The sequence below is a fragment of the Gopherus evgoodei genome, chromosome 22 (genome assembly GCF_007399415.2).
Source record: "Gopherus evgoodei ecotype Sinaloan lineage chromosome 22, rGopEvg1_v1.p, whole genome shotgun sequence".
Lineage (NCBI taxonomy): Eukaryota > Metazoa > Chordata > Testudines > Testudinidae > Gopherus > Gopherus evgoodei.
Window position 1 is genome coordinate 3,927,049 of NC_044343.1, and position 15,426 is coordinate 3,942,474.

General features: G+C 62.9%; 1 protein-coding gene across 1 annotated transcript; it reads right to left on the reverse strand.

The window, feature by feature from the left end:
• Positions 1-1,606: 1,606 nt before the first annotated feature.
• Positions 1,607-15,148, reverse strand: PLK5 (polo like kinase 5). Its single transcript, XM_030540503.1, is given in 19 exon segments — positions 1,607-1,638; positions 1,641-1,670; positions 1,673-1,740; positions 1,742-1,788; positions 2,746-2,856; positions 3,142-3,274; positions 3,657-3,816; positions 4,216-4,293; positions 4,338-4,340; positions 6,917-7,025; positions 7,127-7,215; positions 7,298-7,436; positions 7,972-8,170; positions 8,593-8,688; positions 8,768-8,855; positions 10,347-10,476; positions 11,440-11,556; positions 12,678-12,785; positions 15,035-15,148. Coding segments are annotated over 19 exon segments (1,851 nt in total).
• Between the last annotated feature and the right edge of the window lie 278 nt (positions 15,149-15,426).

The window sequence follows — 15,426 nt, forward strand, 5'->3', positions numbered from 1 at the left end:
GGGCCACAGAGAAGCAGCTGGAGGAGACTCGCGCTGCTGTGCAGCCCAGGCTATTGGCAAAGGTAGCTGCTTATTGCCCCTAGCTAGTGGGCCGGGCAACAGGGCTGCTGGTCAGCTCAAAACCAGGCAGAGGCCCTGCCAACTCCGGCCACGTCCTGTGCGTCAGCCAGGGGCTGTGTCTGGGTCACTAATAATCACCCCTGGCTCTGACCTAGGACTTTTCCTCGGTAGGTCAAAGTGCTGTTTAGCGGAGGGCAGCGGCATGATACCATTTTACAGAGAGGGAAGTGAGGCACGGAGTGGGGCCGTGACTTGCCCAAGGCTGGTGCAGAGCCAGGAATAGCACCCAGGTCTCCAGCATCCCAGCCACATGCTCTATCCCCCAGGCGACGGATTCCAGCCAAAGCAGGTTTGCAAGGGTCGGAGTCCTGTGTTATAGCCCCAGAGCCCTCAGAATCAGACGCTGCTGAACCGCGGCCACAGGAGTTAACTGGGAACAGTATTTCTAGGCCTTACCCCAGCCCAGCCCCTGTGCTGCCGGCATGCTGCAGCTAGCGACCCACGGGTCCTGCTCCCCCCAGCCCTGGGCTCTCTGGGGCCTCACAGCTCTGCCCATCCCCCTCGCCTCCCTCTCTGCAGCCCCCCACATTCACATCCTGCTGTGCCAGGCCCCCCTGCCCCCGCTGTCCCTGGCAGTTCATGCACCCCTCAGCGCTGGGACAGTGCACATGGCCAACCCTGCTCTTTGCCTTCTCCCCCCAACCTCAGCGCCAGCTGGCACTGCGACACCCTCACCCCAAGCCAGAGTGTGGCTGGAACCACTGGGCCAGGCCGGGCCTCCTTGGGCAGGGACGAGTTTAGACTCAACAGGGCCCAGAACCAACCAGACACCCCTGAACCCCAGTCACCTGCCTCCAGCTCCTTCACCTTCCTCCATTCCCCCTCCAGCCGGCTCCCTCCCCCTCTGTACCCTCCCACACTTGCACTCCTGGGTTCTCTTGCCTCCTCAGAGCGCCTCCCTCCATCACATAACCTGAGCTTTCCGTGCCCCCTTCCCATCCTGGCCCCAGTCTGGGTGGGATCCTGGCCCCAGCAGGCCCTTCCCCACCCTCCGCCAGCCAGAGCGGTCAGGCCTGGCCTAGCTCCAGCCCCAGCCCCAGCCCCCCACGCAACTCCCCAGTTTGCTGGCCACCGGCCCCAGCTATTCTAGGCAGCCTGGCGCCCCCCCCCCCCCCCCCCCCCGCCGTGCCTGCTGCTCCAGCTCTCCTTTGGGAGCCACCCATGAAGACCAAGGCCTGTTTGCTGAGCCGCAAAGTCCCACTGGGTGAAGCTCCTGGGCCAGCATTGGCACCGGGCAAATGGGCACCTCCAGCCCTGCTGGTTCCAGGGGGCAGAGCGGAAAGGACTCGTGTCCTCCACAGCACCCTCCAGCCAGGGAGCAGGGTTTGATCATCACATGGGGTCCCATAAGAGCCCCTAATGGGCCTGCCCCGGGCTGCCACGTCACCTCAGCCGCCCTGTTCCGTGTCCACGCCAGGCCTGGCGCTGGGCAGCAGGTCTGGCTCTGGGGCCAGGAGAGAGTCCGGGTGAGGAGCACCAGAGGCAGCTACAGGCAGTGGGCCATGTCAAGGGAATACGTAGGCGCTCCCGCAGGGCCGGGGCGCAGCCCCCGCAGCAAGGGCGCCAGCGGGGAAGGTGGCACTGATGCGCTGCTCATCGATGAAGGTCAGGAGGTGCCCAGCCTGGGCAGCTCAGCACCAGCTGGTGTGGTCGTGATAGAAAATTGACCTGCGGGGCAGAGACGGGAGAGTGAGTGACACAGCGTCCCACAGAACCTGGGCCAGGAGCGAGAGTTAATAACCCCCCCAAGCACACATTGGGAGGGGGCAGGGAGCGCAGCTGGTGGCCCCGGCTGCTGGGATCAGACAATGGGACAGCTCCCATAGGCTTAGGGGGTTCTGCGGGCGGGGGGGGGGGGGCTCCTGCTCCACCCCCTCCCCCTTGCCCTCTAGTTCTGCCCCCTGACTGCCAGCCCCCAGCTGCGCTTGCACGTACGCCCCCCTTTCACAAGGGGCTTCCAGCCCCCGCTGCCACTGTGGGGGGGTCACAGACCACAGCCCTGCTGAGCCCCACATTCCCCACTATCCCAGCCCCGGGCCTGTCACCCCAGCCAGGCTGTGCTGCAGCCCATGGGGAGGGTGGAACGTGGCTGAGGCCGTCAAATTCATTTCACTTGTGACACTGGGTAGACCAGTGCAACCTAGGTCTGCAGAGGTCCTGTGTCGCGCGGGAGGAGCCAGAGCCTGGGGAGTGGCTTGGGGATAGTGGGGATGGCGGTTGGGGAGAGCCGCTGTGGGATGGGGTGAGGAGGATGGAGGCGGGAGAGGCTCGGGAGAGGGGGGAATGGCCACGGGGCAGGAGGATGGGGGGAGAGGCTCGAGAGGGGAGGAGTGGCCATGGGGCAGGGGGATGCAGGAGAGGCTCGGGAGAGGGGGAAGCGGTCATGGGCAGGAGGAGGACGGGGGGAGAGGCTCGGGAGGGGGGGACCGGCCACGGGGCAGGAGGACACGGGGGGGGGGGGAAGAGGCTCAAGGATGCGCTGGGGGAGGAGAGGCTCCGGAGAGGGGACCGGCCACGGGGCAGGAGGACGCGGGGGGGGAGTGGCTCAAGGCTGCGCCGGGGGAGGAGAGGCTTGAGTGGGGGGCGGGGGGGAGTGGCTCAAGGCTGCGCCGGGGGGGGGGTTACCTGCAGCGTCCCATTGCTGAAGAGCATCAGCAGTGCCCGGTCCGACTTGGCGCAGCACAGGAGACAGGGGGCGTCCGTGGAGCTGCTGGGACCCGCCGGCTCGTCCCCCCCCTGCCAGCAGGAGCAGAGTCAGGCAGATGGCTGGGCTGGGCGGGGGCACCGAGTGTGGCTCCCCCGTATAGCCGCCCATGCGGGCACAGCCCAGAGGGGATGGGAGATTCACCTGGGGCGCAACCCCTGGGTCCGCTGCCGCAGCCACGGCTGGGCCCCTCCCCTGCCAGCGGGGGCAGCCCAGGCAGGGCACAGGGATGGACCACGCTGCCCATGGCATTGCACCCTGGGGCCTCCCCCAGCTGCCACTGCCATATCCCGCCCTGCCCAGCCCCAGGGTCTCACCTCCAGCAGCTTCTGCTGCATGTACTGGGAGAAGAAGTGCAAGATGCCCATCTTCGTGGCCAGGGAGGTGGGCACGGCGCTCCGGGGGAAGGACACGGCGGCCTCCCCGCGCCCCGGGCAGTAGTAGACACGCCTGAAGGAGAGCAACAAAAAGCCGCGAGGCTGGAGCAATGACCCAGGGGCTGGGGAGGGGCGCCATGCAGAACCCCTGGAGAGGGGGGTAGCAGGTGTCCCAGGTACCCAGATACCTGCAGGGCAGGTGCCAGGCGAGGTGGGTGTCAGGGACTGAGCAGAGGGTTGGGGGGAGGTGTGGAGGTATCTACCGCTGTGTGGGCAGAGAGGGTGATGGGTGGCTGAGAGGGGGTGACTGTGCAGAGGGCTCCAGGGGTGGCAAGGCAGATGCTGAGCTGGGTGCTGGCAAGGTAGAGGGCCAGGGTGGGGGCAGAGGGCATAAGGTAAGGCAGGTGCCTGGGGGAGGGGGCAGAGGGCCAGGTGGGTGCCCGGGGGATACCTACGGTGACTGCAAGCACAGGGCGAGGTGGGTGCCATCCGGCGAGCAGGGCGCCCGTGTGCCATCCGAGAGCAGGTAGCCGAAGCCATACTTGTTGGAATAATCCACCCACCTGGTGACCCAGAGGACGGGCAGTGCCAGGAGCTGCACGGGGTTGTGCTCGCCTGCAAGGAGAAAGAGAGGAGCCTGAGGCTCAGCAGAGAGGCCCCCACAGGCCCCCGGTGCCCGCCAGCTGGGGAGAACCCTGACAGAGCAGGTGGGGTCAGGAGGCAACCTGAGCAGTGCCCCACTGGCCTGGCCTGACCCCTGGACCAGCCAGGCCCAGTGGGGCAATCCCACCCCCCAGCACAGGGTCCCAGTCCCTGCCACGCGGCCCAAGGGCTGGACAGTGGCTCAGCTGGAACCTCCACGCAGGGTGGGTCCAGTCAGCCCAGCCCAGACTCCACCCGCATCCGGCCAGGTTTGCACGGGGGGCTTGGTGCCAGGGCTGAGGGAAGGCCCAGGGGATGATGGAGCTCGGCGTGCAGGGGTTTGGGGTTCTCCAGCGCCAGGGTCCCTCTTACCCAGAGGCATGTTCTCCAGGCAGCTGCTCAGCACCCTGGTGACTGACTGCACCGCGCTCGCCACACTCCAGCCTGCATCTGGTGCAGAGACGGGGCTGGGATCAGGGCACCATGCACGGCACCTGCTGTAGGCCTGGCAGGGTCACCCCTCTGCTCCCCACCTTCCAGCCCCCACCACTACACCCCACTCCCCTGCCAGAGCCAGGGAGAAAACCAGGAGTTCTGATCCCCCCCCCCCCACAAAGCTGCACCCCACTCCCCTCCCAGAGTTAGGGTGAGAACTCAGGGTCCTGATCCCCCACCCCCATCTAACCACTAGACATGCTTCCCCAAGTGAGCATAGCAGGTGGCTGGATTCATTTCTCTGCCCAGCCAGCCCCGTGTGCTCTTGTGCCCTGAGTCCCTCCCCCCACAACTAGTGGGGCTGTTGCCCCAACAGGAAGCAGCGGGGGAACCCGGGGGGCCACAGCAGGGGGAGGTGTAGGGTTGCCACCTCTCCTGGTTTTGCCAGGAGTCTCCCAGAATCAGGCCCTATCTCCCCGAGGCTACTGAAGCCAAACCAGGAGATTTTTAGGTGCTAAAAATGTCTGGGAGCTGTGGGGGCGATGCCCTCAGGGAGGGGCAGTATGCAAAGCCTCCCCCTCACCTCCCAAGCACCACAGCAACATGCTGGCCGATTCCGGGAGCAGCGCGTAGGGGGGCAGCATGTGGGGCACCCCAGCCCCGCGGCGTTGCAGAGGGGCTAAGGCAGGTTCCGCCCCGGCAGCTCCCATTGGCCACAGCTCCCGGCCCATGGGGGCTGCAGAGTTGGCACTCAGGGCACGGGCAGCACATGGAGACCCCTGCCCCACCCAGGGGCCGCAGGACATGACGGCCACTTCCAGGAGCAGCATGGGGTCAGGGCAGGCAGGGAGCCTGCCTTAGCTCTGCTGGGCTGCCCACCCAGAGCCCAAACCCCTCATCCCCTCCTGCACCCCATCCCCCTGCCCCAGCCCGGAGCCCCCTCCTGCACCCAAACTCCTTCCCAGAGCCCGTACCCCTCACCCTCTCCTGCACCCCACCCCTCTGCCCCAGCCCGGAGCCACCTCCTGCACCCAAACTCCTTCCCAGAGCCCGTACCCCTCACCCTCTCCTGCACCCCACCCCTCTGCCCCAGCCCGGAGCCCCCTCCCACAACCAAACTCCTTCCCAGAGCCTGTACCCCTCACCCTCTCCTGCACCCCACCCCTCTGCCCCAGCCCTGAGCCCCCTCCTGCACCCAAACTCCTTCCCAGAGCCCGTACCCATCACCCTCTCCTGCACCCCACCCCTCTGCCCCAGCCTTGAGCCCCCTCCTGCACCCAAACTCCTTCGCAGAGCCCATACCCCTCACCTCTCCTGCACCCCACACATCTGCCCCAGCACTGAGCCCCCTCCTGCACCCAAACTCCTTCCCAGAGCCCGTACCCCTCACCCTTTCAACGCACCCCACGCATCTGCCCCAGCCCGGAGCCCGATCCTGCACCCAAACTCCTTCTCAGAGCCCGTACCCCTCACTGTTTCCCGCACCCCACCCCTCTGCCCCAGCCCTGAGCCCCCTCCCACAACCAAACTCCTTCCCAGAGCCCGTACCCCTCACCTCTCCTGCACCCCACCCCTCTGCCCCAGCACTGAGCCCCCTCCTGCACCCAAACTCCTTCCCAAAGCCTGTACCCCTCACTGTTTCCCGCACCCCACCCCTCTGCCCCAGCACTGAGCCCCCTCCTGCACCCAAACTCCTTCCCAAAGCCTGTACCCCTCACCCTCTCCTGCACCCCACCCCTTTGTCCCAGCCCTGAGCCCCCTCCTGCACCCAAACTCCTTTGCAGAGCCCGTACCCCTCACCCTCCTGCACCCCACCCCTCTGCCCCAGCCCGGAGCCCGTTCCTGCACCCAAACTCCTTCGCAGAGCCTGTACCCCTCACCCTTTCAACGCACCCCACGCATCTGCCCCAGCCCGGAGCCTGATCCTGCACCCAAACTCCTTCCCAGAGCCCAAACCCCTCACCTCTCCTGCACCCCACCCCTCTGCCCCAGCCCTGAGCCCCCTCCTGCACCCAAACTCCTTCGCAGAGCCCGTACCCCTCACCCTCACCCCACCCCTCTGCCCCAGCCCAGTGAAAGTGAACGAAGCTGGGGGACAGCGAGCGAGGGAGGGAGGGTGGCTGGAGTGAGTGGGGTGGGGTCTTAAGGCAGAGGGCGGGGCAAGGGTGTTTGGTTTGTAGGATTAGACAATTGACAACACTAGGGAGGTGGAGGGGCTCGTAGGCCCAGCAGGCTCCCGGAAGCCCCACTGGGGGCTGCTCCAAGCCCATGGCCAAGGGAGGTGGAGGCTGAGAGAGGTGTCTGGTCTGGGGGCCCAACAGGAGGCCCCCCAGGGCCTGATCCCCAGCAGGGGCTCAGCACATGCCGCTCCCAGCTGGCATCGGGCCCCAGATGTCTCCAGCCAAGAACCCTCCCAAATTCCAGGCCCCACAGCTGGAGGCCGATCTGGGAAATGTGGCTTCAAATTTTGTCCCAGGCTACTGGCCCCGCCCCTCCCGAGCTATAAGGATCAAAATCCCCCCCCCCCCCCGCCTCCGTGTTTCTGCTCCAATGGGCTCCAGTGCCCCCCGGGACGCCTGCCTGGCATGGGGTGCTCTGTTGGCCCAGCCGGCACCCGCAGCCCCCAGCATCCACTTACAGTCGGCACCAGAGCGGCTGGGCCTGAGGGCTCCTGTCATGAGCAGATGGATGGAGACCATGCTGGGGGCCTCGGCAAATGGCGCAGCCTGGACACGGCCTCTTTCCACCTGGCAGGGAGATGGGGACTGCGGGTGAGAGAGGGGAGAGCCGGGGCTGCAGACCCTCCTCCAGGTCCCTCCCCGCCCTCCTGCCCCCAGACCCCTCCTACCTCGCTGTGCCGCTCCAGGCTGGGCAGGTTCTGAGCCTGCTGGGATCGGCTCATCAGCCTCTCCGGCTCCTTGGCGGGCACTGGGCTACCTGGATGGAGACACAGCGTGATGTGACATGGGCACTGCTGAGCCCGGCCCAGAGCACGGGGGGCTGCGGCCACTTGACTCACCTGCCCGGGGCTCCTGGCACGGCAACCCCCTGAACAGCACCTTGGCCGCCTTCTTCAGGAGCTTGCCGATCGGGCTGGGCAGGGCGAAGACGGGCACCGAGTGGCAGGCGCGGGATGGCAGCTTGTCCGGAGTGAAACCCTGGGAGACAAGAGCCACGTCACTCCATTCCTGGCTGTACCACGTGCTGGTGCCACGGAGGAGGCAGGGCAGGGACCCCACAGTTCCTATGGGGACCAGGGCTAGAAGGGGCCCCAGATCCCAGGGATGGTGGAAGTAACCCAGAGGGGCTGGAGAGGTTGGAGCACCAGCCCAGGGACTTGGGGCACTGTGCTGGGGGCTGGATACAAGGACCTGCCAGTGCCCGCGCCTGGATGCTATTTGCTTTGGTTTGCACCAGGTGTGGCCACAGCTCTTTGCAGCTGAGCTAAGGGCACTTCTGGGGGCTTTGGGCAAGGGGAGGTGGCTTTCTTCCTAAGACAGGGCAGCACAGGTGCACGCCCACCTGGGCACCTAGACGGGGTCCGCGGGTACAAGTGCATGACCCGCCATCAGGCCCGGCTCTACCAAGCTTAAATCCGAGCAAGCGGCGTAGCGACCTGGCACACGGGGTCGCAGCACCACCCAGGATTGGTGCCCGCCAGGAGCAACTCGCCCGTCCCAGCAGCGCCCAGACCTGGGTGAAGAACTCGTGCTCCAGCACCTCCTCCAGGCTGGGCCGCTCCAAGGGGCTGGGCGCCAGCAGGCAGCCGATCAGCTTCCTGGCACCTGGCGAGAGGTGGTTGGGAGTAGGGTACCGGCCCTCCCGGATGCACTGGTACATCTCCTGCTTGTGGGTGATCTCAAAGGGGGGGCAGCCTGTCAGAGCGGTGTACCTGGGGCGAGGGAAGGCAGCCAATCAGAGCCTCCCCAGCACACCAAGGCAGGCACAAACAGCCAATCAGAGCATTCCCTAGAGGGGAACGGCCCCATGTCCCATTCTCCACCCCACTGAACCAGCCTGTTCCTCACCCTGGGGCTGGATCAGAGCCTGTGTCCCATAGAGTCAAAAAGCCCCATGCCCCATTCCCCACCCCACTGAACCAGCCTGTTCCCCGCCCTGGGGCTGGATCAGAGCCGGTGTCCCATAGAGTCAAAAAGCCCCATGCCCAATTCCCCACCCCAGTGAACCAGCCTGTTCCGCGCCCTGGGGCCGGATCAGAGCTGGTGCCTCATATCCCATTCCCTCCCTATCGACCCAGCCCTGCCCACCCCTCTCGGAGGCATTTGCCCAGTTGCAGCCTGGCACCTCACTCACAGGATGCAGCCCAGGGCCCAGATGTCAGACTGGAAGGAGTGCCCCTTCTTGGCGATCACCTCGGGGGCCAGGTAGTTGGGCGTCCCACACACCACGCTGCAGGGGGAAAAGGAACAGGAGGTGAATCCACGAAGCGCCCTGGCGAGGCTGCAGGCTGAGCTGGGCCAGCACTCACCCCCGTCTCCGGCCGGCCTGCTCGTCTCTTCTCGCCAGCCCCAGGTCCCCGATCTTCACCTGCATGTTCTTTGTGAGGAAGAAGTTACCTGTAGGGTTAAGAGAGGTCAGCCGCTGAGCACACTCCAGGCAGTTTTCCAGCCCCAGGGCCAGAGACACCCCCCTTTACAGATGGGGAAAACTGAGGCTGGCTCCAGCTCACACAAGGAATCCATAGCAGGGCTGGGAACGGTGTCCTGGCTCCCAGGCTCTAGCCACTAGACCATGCTGCCGGGGAGAAGGGAACATGGATTCGAGCACCAGAGCAGGGCGTATGCAGGGCTGTCTGTGCTGGTACATTTCTATACAGCCGCTCAAACAGCTGTGGAGATGGGAGTAGCCCATGGCTCTGGATGGGGCCTCCTCAGTAGCCCTGGCAGCTTTGTGTGCGCCCCAGGGGAGCAATAAATCACAGGCAGGACGGAGGCCCTCCCCAGCCCAGAGGCTGCTTGGCAGGGAGAGAGGCCGCACCTGGGGGTCCCCACGTATCTCCCCCTCCACGGGGCAGCCCCTACATGGAGCGCTGGCTCCCGGGCTCCCATTCAGAAGCATGAAGTCACGCTGGTGGCATTTACTCGCAACAAGCCAGACGGCCAGACGCGTTGCTGGGGTATTTATAACCACTCTGCAGCCCCCGGCCTCCTTTGGGTGGGGTCTCAGAGGCCAAGGTGAAGGGCACAGGGGCCATTAACTCCTTCATTGTTGCTCAGGGCTTCAGGCTTTGAAAGGGTCCCCAGGAAGATGCTGCTGCATTGCTGTGGGGCACAGATCAATCCATCCAAGGGTCTGAGCCGTCTGGGAGTTCAGTCCCATCTCCCCATGCCACAGCAGGGGCGCTGAGAGGAAGGAGAAGGATGTGACCTGCCTCAAGTACAGTTAGAAAAAGAACCCAGGAATCCTGACTCCCGGCCACTACTGTTCCTCTGTTCCCCCCACCTCTTGGACCAGAATCCCAGAACCAGGACCAGAACCCAGGAGTCCTGGCACCCCAGAACCAGCTCAACACTTCTCATGGCTGGAGAGAGGACTCAGCTGCCCCAATTCCCAGCCCCTTCCCTCCGCTCCCTCAACCTACGGGGCCGCCCTCCCAGAGCTGAGACCAGAACCCAGGAGTCCTGGCACCCAGCCACCTGCTCCACCGGCCTCAGAGTTGGAAAGAAGACCCAGGAGTTCCAACCCCCCCGGCCTCCCCACACTCCAATCCATTGCACCTCCCAAGCATAGAACCCAGGAGTCCTGATTCCCACGCCCTGGCTGTAACTAGTAGGCAGTACTGCCCTCCTGTCCCCATAGGGTGCCTTCCCCACTGCAGCCAAGTCCGCTAGCACGTCCATTCATTAGGCGAGGACACTGGAGGGGTGGGGTGGGATCCAGTTCCCTCTGCCAGCCGCTTTCCCATGGGCACCTGCTCGGCATCAGAGGGCGATGTGTAAGCTGGCGATGCGCCACTTGCATGGTCTCTCCCCCTGCACCCTTTGGAGATCCCCCCTCCTCCTGGCGTCACCCTGTGCTCCAGCCGGCCCCAGGCCCGAGCCACATACTCAGCTTGAGGTCACGGTGGATGATGCCCTGCTGGTGGAGGTAGCGCAGCCCAGCAATGATCTGCCTCAGGTAATAGCGGACCTCTGGCTCCGTCAGAGTTTTCCTGGCCTTCAGGATGTGGGCAAGGGACTGGGCATGGGCAGAGAAAAGCAGATCAGTGACAGATCTGGTCCAGCACAGCACACGGGCCTCCTCTCGGCAGCACGGTCCATGGTGCTGGTAACCCCCAATCCCGCCTTTTGGGGATAGATTGGATCAGGGAGGGGGCAGAGGGGCTTGAGTCAAACCCATCCCCCCTTCCTGTGACCCTCGACATCTGGGCCTGACTTCCACATTTCCAGCCCATCTCCGCTGTGGGAGGTTCAGTGGAACTGCTGGAGGCAGGTGAGTTGCTCTAGTATCGCCTCTGAAAGCTGCCCTACCCCTTCACTTCGTTAACCAGAGTCAGCCCTGAAAAACGAACCCGTCTGTCCCTTTCAGTCAGCCAGATCGAGCGCTGTGTTTGGAGTGACGACTCTGCTGCTCCCAGGAAATCTTCCGCTGCCTCGGTGTAATTAAGAGCAGCCTAAGGACTACCTACCCTTAGTCTGGATTATAGTAACGCCCAGGAGCCCTGGCTGAGATCAGATCCCCCGTGGGCCAGGTGAGACAGACCCCACCCCGAATTGCTCTGAGTCGAAAGGAGACAAAGAATGGGAGGGAGGGGAAAGTGACTCACTTGAGGTCACACCCAGTGGATCACAGGCAGGGAGGGACCAGAACCCAGATCTCCAGGATCCCAGCACGATATCTGCTCTCTGCTCTCCCAGTGCTAGTCAAACAGGACTCTCATGATGTGTTGCAAGCCAGATAAAGGCCGGTCTCATATTTTCAAGCCAGATTTGCAGACCCCAGATGATTGGAAAAGATCCAGGAGAGGTGCCCAAGTTATTATGGCCCCAAATGCGTGTGGGTGCCTAACTTTCCTGGATTTCAACAGAAGTTGAGTGCAAACGCCTTGGAGGTTCTGAGTCTAGGTATTTCTTTGAACAGGACTTGGCTCCCTTCCCTGACGAGCTCCAGGGCCCAGCGCCTTGGCTCAGCTCGGCTCACCTTGTGGCTGCAGTACTCCAGGATCATGTAGATGTTGTCTCGGTCAGCAAAGTGCTGGTGGAAGCCCACGACATGCTGATGGCTCAGGTGGCTGTGCAGCTCGATTTCCCTCTCGACCTGCGGGAGGAGAATTGCAGACACACACACAACGAGCAAGCAAAACGAGTCACGAGCCCGAAGCGCTGGAGTCAGCTCGAATCATACAGCGCTGTGGAAAACACACACGCATGCTGCTCCCCGGCGGGGGCCGTGCATGCTGGGTCCTCATGCCCAGCTAGGAGTTTCACAGCTGTCAGCATTGCACTCACAGCCCCTGGGAACTTTATGATAGCAGTAGGGGTAGAACTCAGATCATTCTGCTACTGGAGCGATAGGAGAAACCCCATTAGCTGCTAGCAGTATAGGGCCTATGAAACATAGCTTTGCAGTTCAGATCCCAGCCTGTAGGTGGCAGCTGTGCACACCGACCCACCACTGAGAGCCCTTTCATTAGAGTCAGAACCCAGCTCACTCACAGCATTCATGCTTTTTGGCTGATGCCAATGTGAGCTGGTAAAATGACAGCAAGACTGAGACATTAACGAGATGTGACGTCTCTCGGGCAAGAGGGCGTTGGCAGACAGTGTGCGCAAGGGAAATCACGCCTCTGCCACTGAAATACAGCTGGCTCTGCGGTGGAATCTCAATCTTCAGTGCTCAGGAGCAATGGTGTCTCTACGCATAGGAATCAGAAGTGGTCTCACCCCGCGCTGACATTTGAGGCTGCTGCTCATCTGTGCACGGTCCGAGGTTTGCTCTGTGATCCTCAGAGACCGTGTCTCGGGGGTGGGGGGAGCTGGGCAACAGGAATGTGGAGAGTCTGCGGTGGGAGGGGGGCTTCTTTGTTTGCCCTGGGGTTTAACCCCCACCCCTGCCCCCAAGATTGAGGTATGGGTGAGGGGGCCCGGGAATCCCTTGTAAAGAAGGGAAGGGGCTTGATGGGGGGAGGGGTATAGATGAGCCCTGGGTGCTGGCAAGGAAAGGGTTAACCTTCCCCTTAGTTCATGGGTGTCTGCCCCAGCACAGGCAGCCCAGCTGGAGAAGGCAGAACAGGGCCCAGCTGCAGCCAATTGCTCCTCTGGGGGGATGATAAGAGGGGGAGGGGGCATGACCTCTAGGCTTACCCGGCCAGACCCCTCCTCTCTCTGGCCAGTGTGAGATGCTTCCTCCCCACCCCCACCGAGTAACCCCCGACTCACCTTCCCCCTGCTCTCCAGCCGGGAGATGCGGGACTGGGGGACGATCTTGATGGCGTAGATTTTGCCAGTGGACGTGTCCGTGAACTTGTAGCACCGGCCGAAAGCCCCCTGCGTGCAAGGAGCTGTGAGGATTCTGGTAACATGGGGCTGCATCCTGCTCCCCTGGCCCTGTAGGGGCTTGTACCCGGAGGAGCTTCCCTGGGAAAAAGCCATGGGGGCTGGGCAACCGGGGAGGGTCGTTCCCACCTTGACAGTGCCTCCAATGATGACCCTTGGCCCTTCCATTTGAGGTGCTCAGGCTCACCCTAAGGGGGCTGATCCTTGTTTTGCAGAGGGAGAAAATAGCTGTGCCTGTTCCAACGTCCCGTGGCAGGTCAGTGACAGCAGCAGGACTGGAACCCAGGAGTCCTAGGCTGGGCTCACCTCCCAGAGATGGGACATCCCAAACCCTGCTTTAACTCCTAAAGCCTGCTCCCCTCAATGCCAGAGCCCTGAGGCCCCATTGCTGGCTCTAACCACTAGGCAGCAGGGCCCATGCTGAGCCTCACATGCTGCACAAGGCCCCTGCCTTTCCGGTGGGGAGAGTACATGTTGTGGGCAGCTTTGCATGGCAGATGGGTCTCTCCTGCTTCCTGACGTGGCCGCTCCTGCCTGCCAACGCAGCTCTCTTGAAAGAGACAAAGTCACCCTGCTGCAGGTGCAGGGGCAGCTGACGGGCGAGTTGCTTTGCCTCTGTGCCTCAGTTTCCCAAAGGAGAGCGCAGCAGTTTCCACAACAAAATGCCCATTTGCCACCGGGCTCTGCTTCCCCTCGATGTTTAGCTCCAGGTTCAAGGCCAGAATGCAAAGCTACTTAACCTGGGCCGAGGGCCTCTTCCCTTCTCTGCTTGGCAACAGCTACACCCCAACAGCTTCCCCACCCACCCCTCTCCAGGCAACAGCTACACCCCAATCCGCAGCAACTACGCAGACCACCTCTCTCTGTGATCCAGTTCCTGCCTCACCACTGTCTGGTAGCACAGTGAGGTCAGCACAGGATGTTACGCTATGAACAGAGATGGGGAATGAGACAGACAGGTCTCTAGGTGCTAGAACTCAGGGTGCTGGGGGGAGGCTGCCTCAACCCCCCCTGGCTTGAAGTAGTAGTGACAACCCAAATACATGGTTTCCACCTTTAGTACCTCCACTATAAAAGTTTGCAGCACCACTAGATGGCCAACCCCTCACTGTGCCTCAGTTTCCCCATCACAGGGGCTGTGAGACCGAGGCCTTGTCTGGGAGGGGGCAGGATGCAGCAGCGCCAGTAGGGAGCAAGCCCGGCTTTCCAGGCGTGGGCTAGTGAGCCCCTGGCATTGAGCTGGGCTGGGCACTCTGCCCTGAGCCATCCCAGCCTCCGGCACCCAGGACCTGCAGCGACAGCATGGAGCAGGGCCCTAACCAGTGCATTAGCCTGCTCCGTCCAGGGTAACTTTACGAGCTCAGGGCTTCCCTTGGCAGACTTGTCGGGAGCTGGCCGCAGCAGGAGGTCCTGGGGCCAAGCGCCTCTGATCCCTGGATTCCCAGGTCCCTGGCATCAGGGCAAAGTAGGTGTAAACAGCTGCCCCTGACTGGTGTAAGTGATGGCACAGTGCGATGGAGGATCGGGCCTGGGGTATTAGGGAGGGTAAGGAGCGGGGTAGCTCAGTGTTCCCTTTGCACCCAGGAGGAAGAGCCCCCGACGACTCATTCATGAGTTGTAACTTCTCCCTGGTAAGTGGCTTCCAGACTCTCAGAGGAGCGAGGGCACCTCTGGCAGACCCCCGCTGTGAGCGCGGCCTGCTGCTAATCAGCTGCTGCTTCTGCATGAGTGCACCCCACGGGCTTCGGCTAACGTGGTACATCCTGATCCCTAGAATCAGCAGAGATTCTCCTGAATCAGCCCGTGGCCTGCTGCAGCTTGGAGCTGGGGTCTAGTGAGAGCAGTGGGGGGGCGCTGGATTTTAATCCCAGCTCTCAGAAGGGAATGGTGTCTAGTGGATCCAGCGGGAAGGGGGTAGGCATCAGGACACCTGGGTTCTATGCCCAGCTCTGTCACTGATTAGATGACCTTGGGCAAATCGCCCTTCCCCCGTGCCTCAGTTTCCCCATCTAAACTGGAGACCACAATGACTTACCTACTTCACGGGGGGGGGGGAGGGAAGAAGGGGGACTGAACGAGTTTAATCCATTGCCAGCGTCCGGTGGCAGGTGCTAGAGAAGCGCAGAAGTCGCACTGTCTCCATCAGATGCGCACACACAGCTGCTGTCAGACTCTGCCCCCTGACAGCCCTGGGGGGAATTGGCTTCCTAGAACCGCTTGAAAGCAAATAAAAGAGGTACCTTTCCCAAGAGCTGGCCCCTCCTGTACAGCGTCCCGGTGCCTGGATCCTCTAGGAAGTAGCTCAGGTTGTCTCCCTGGGCCCTCCTGCTGGCTGAATGCTCCATCCTCCCCATGGCCCACTGCTTCTGCAACTCCCCAGGCCCTCTCCCCCGGCTCTGTCTCCCTGCTCCACTCCCTGGACTCAAGGCAGAGCACTTGCAAACCTCTTATAATGCACGAAGGGGGTTTGCTCTCCCCTTCGCCTGCCGATTGGACACCCAAGATCTGGGCTCAAGACTCCACAACTTGGGGGCGGGCAGAGAGGAGGGGCCGGCAGAGCTGTTAAAGAGGAATCCAGATTTGGCAGAGCAGCTGCGCCTCCAGCACTCGGAGCTGGTTTGCCTGGCCCTCA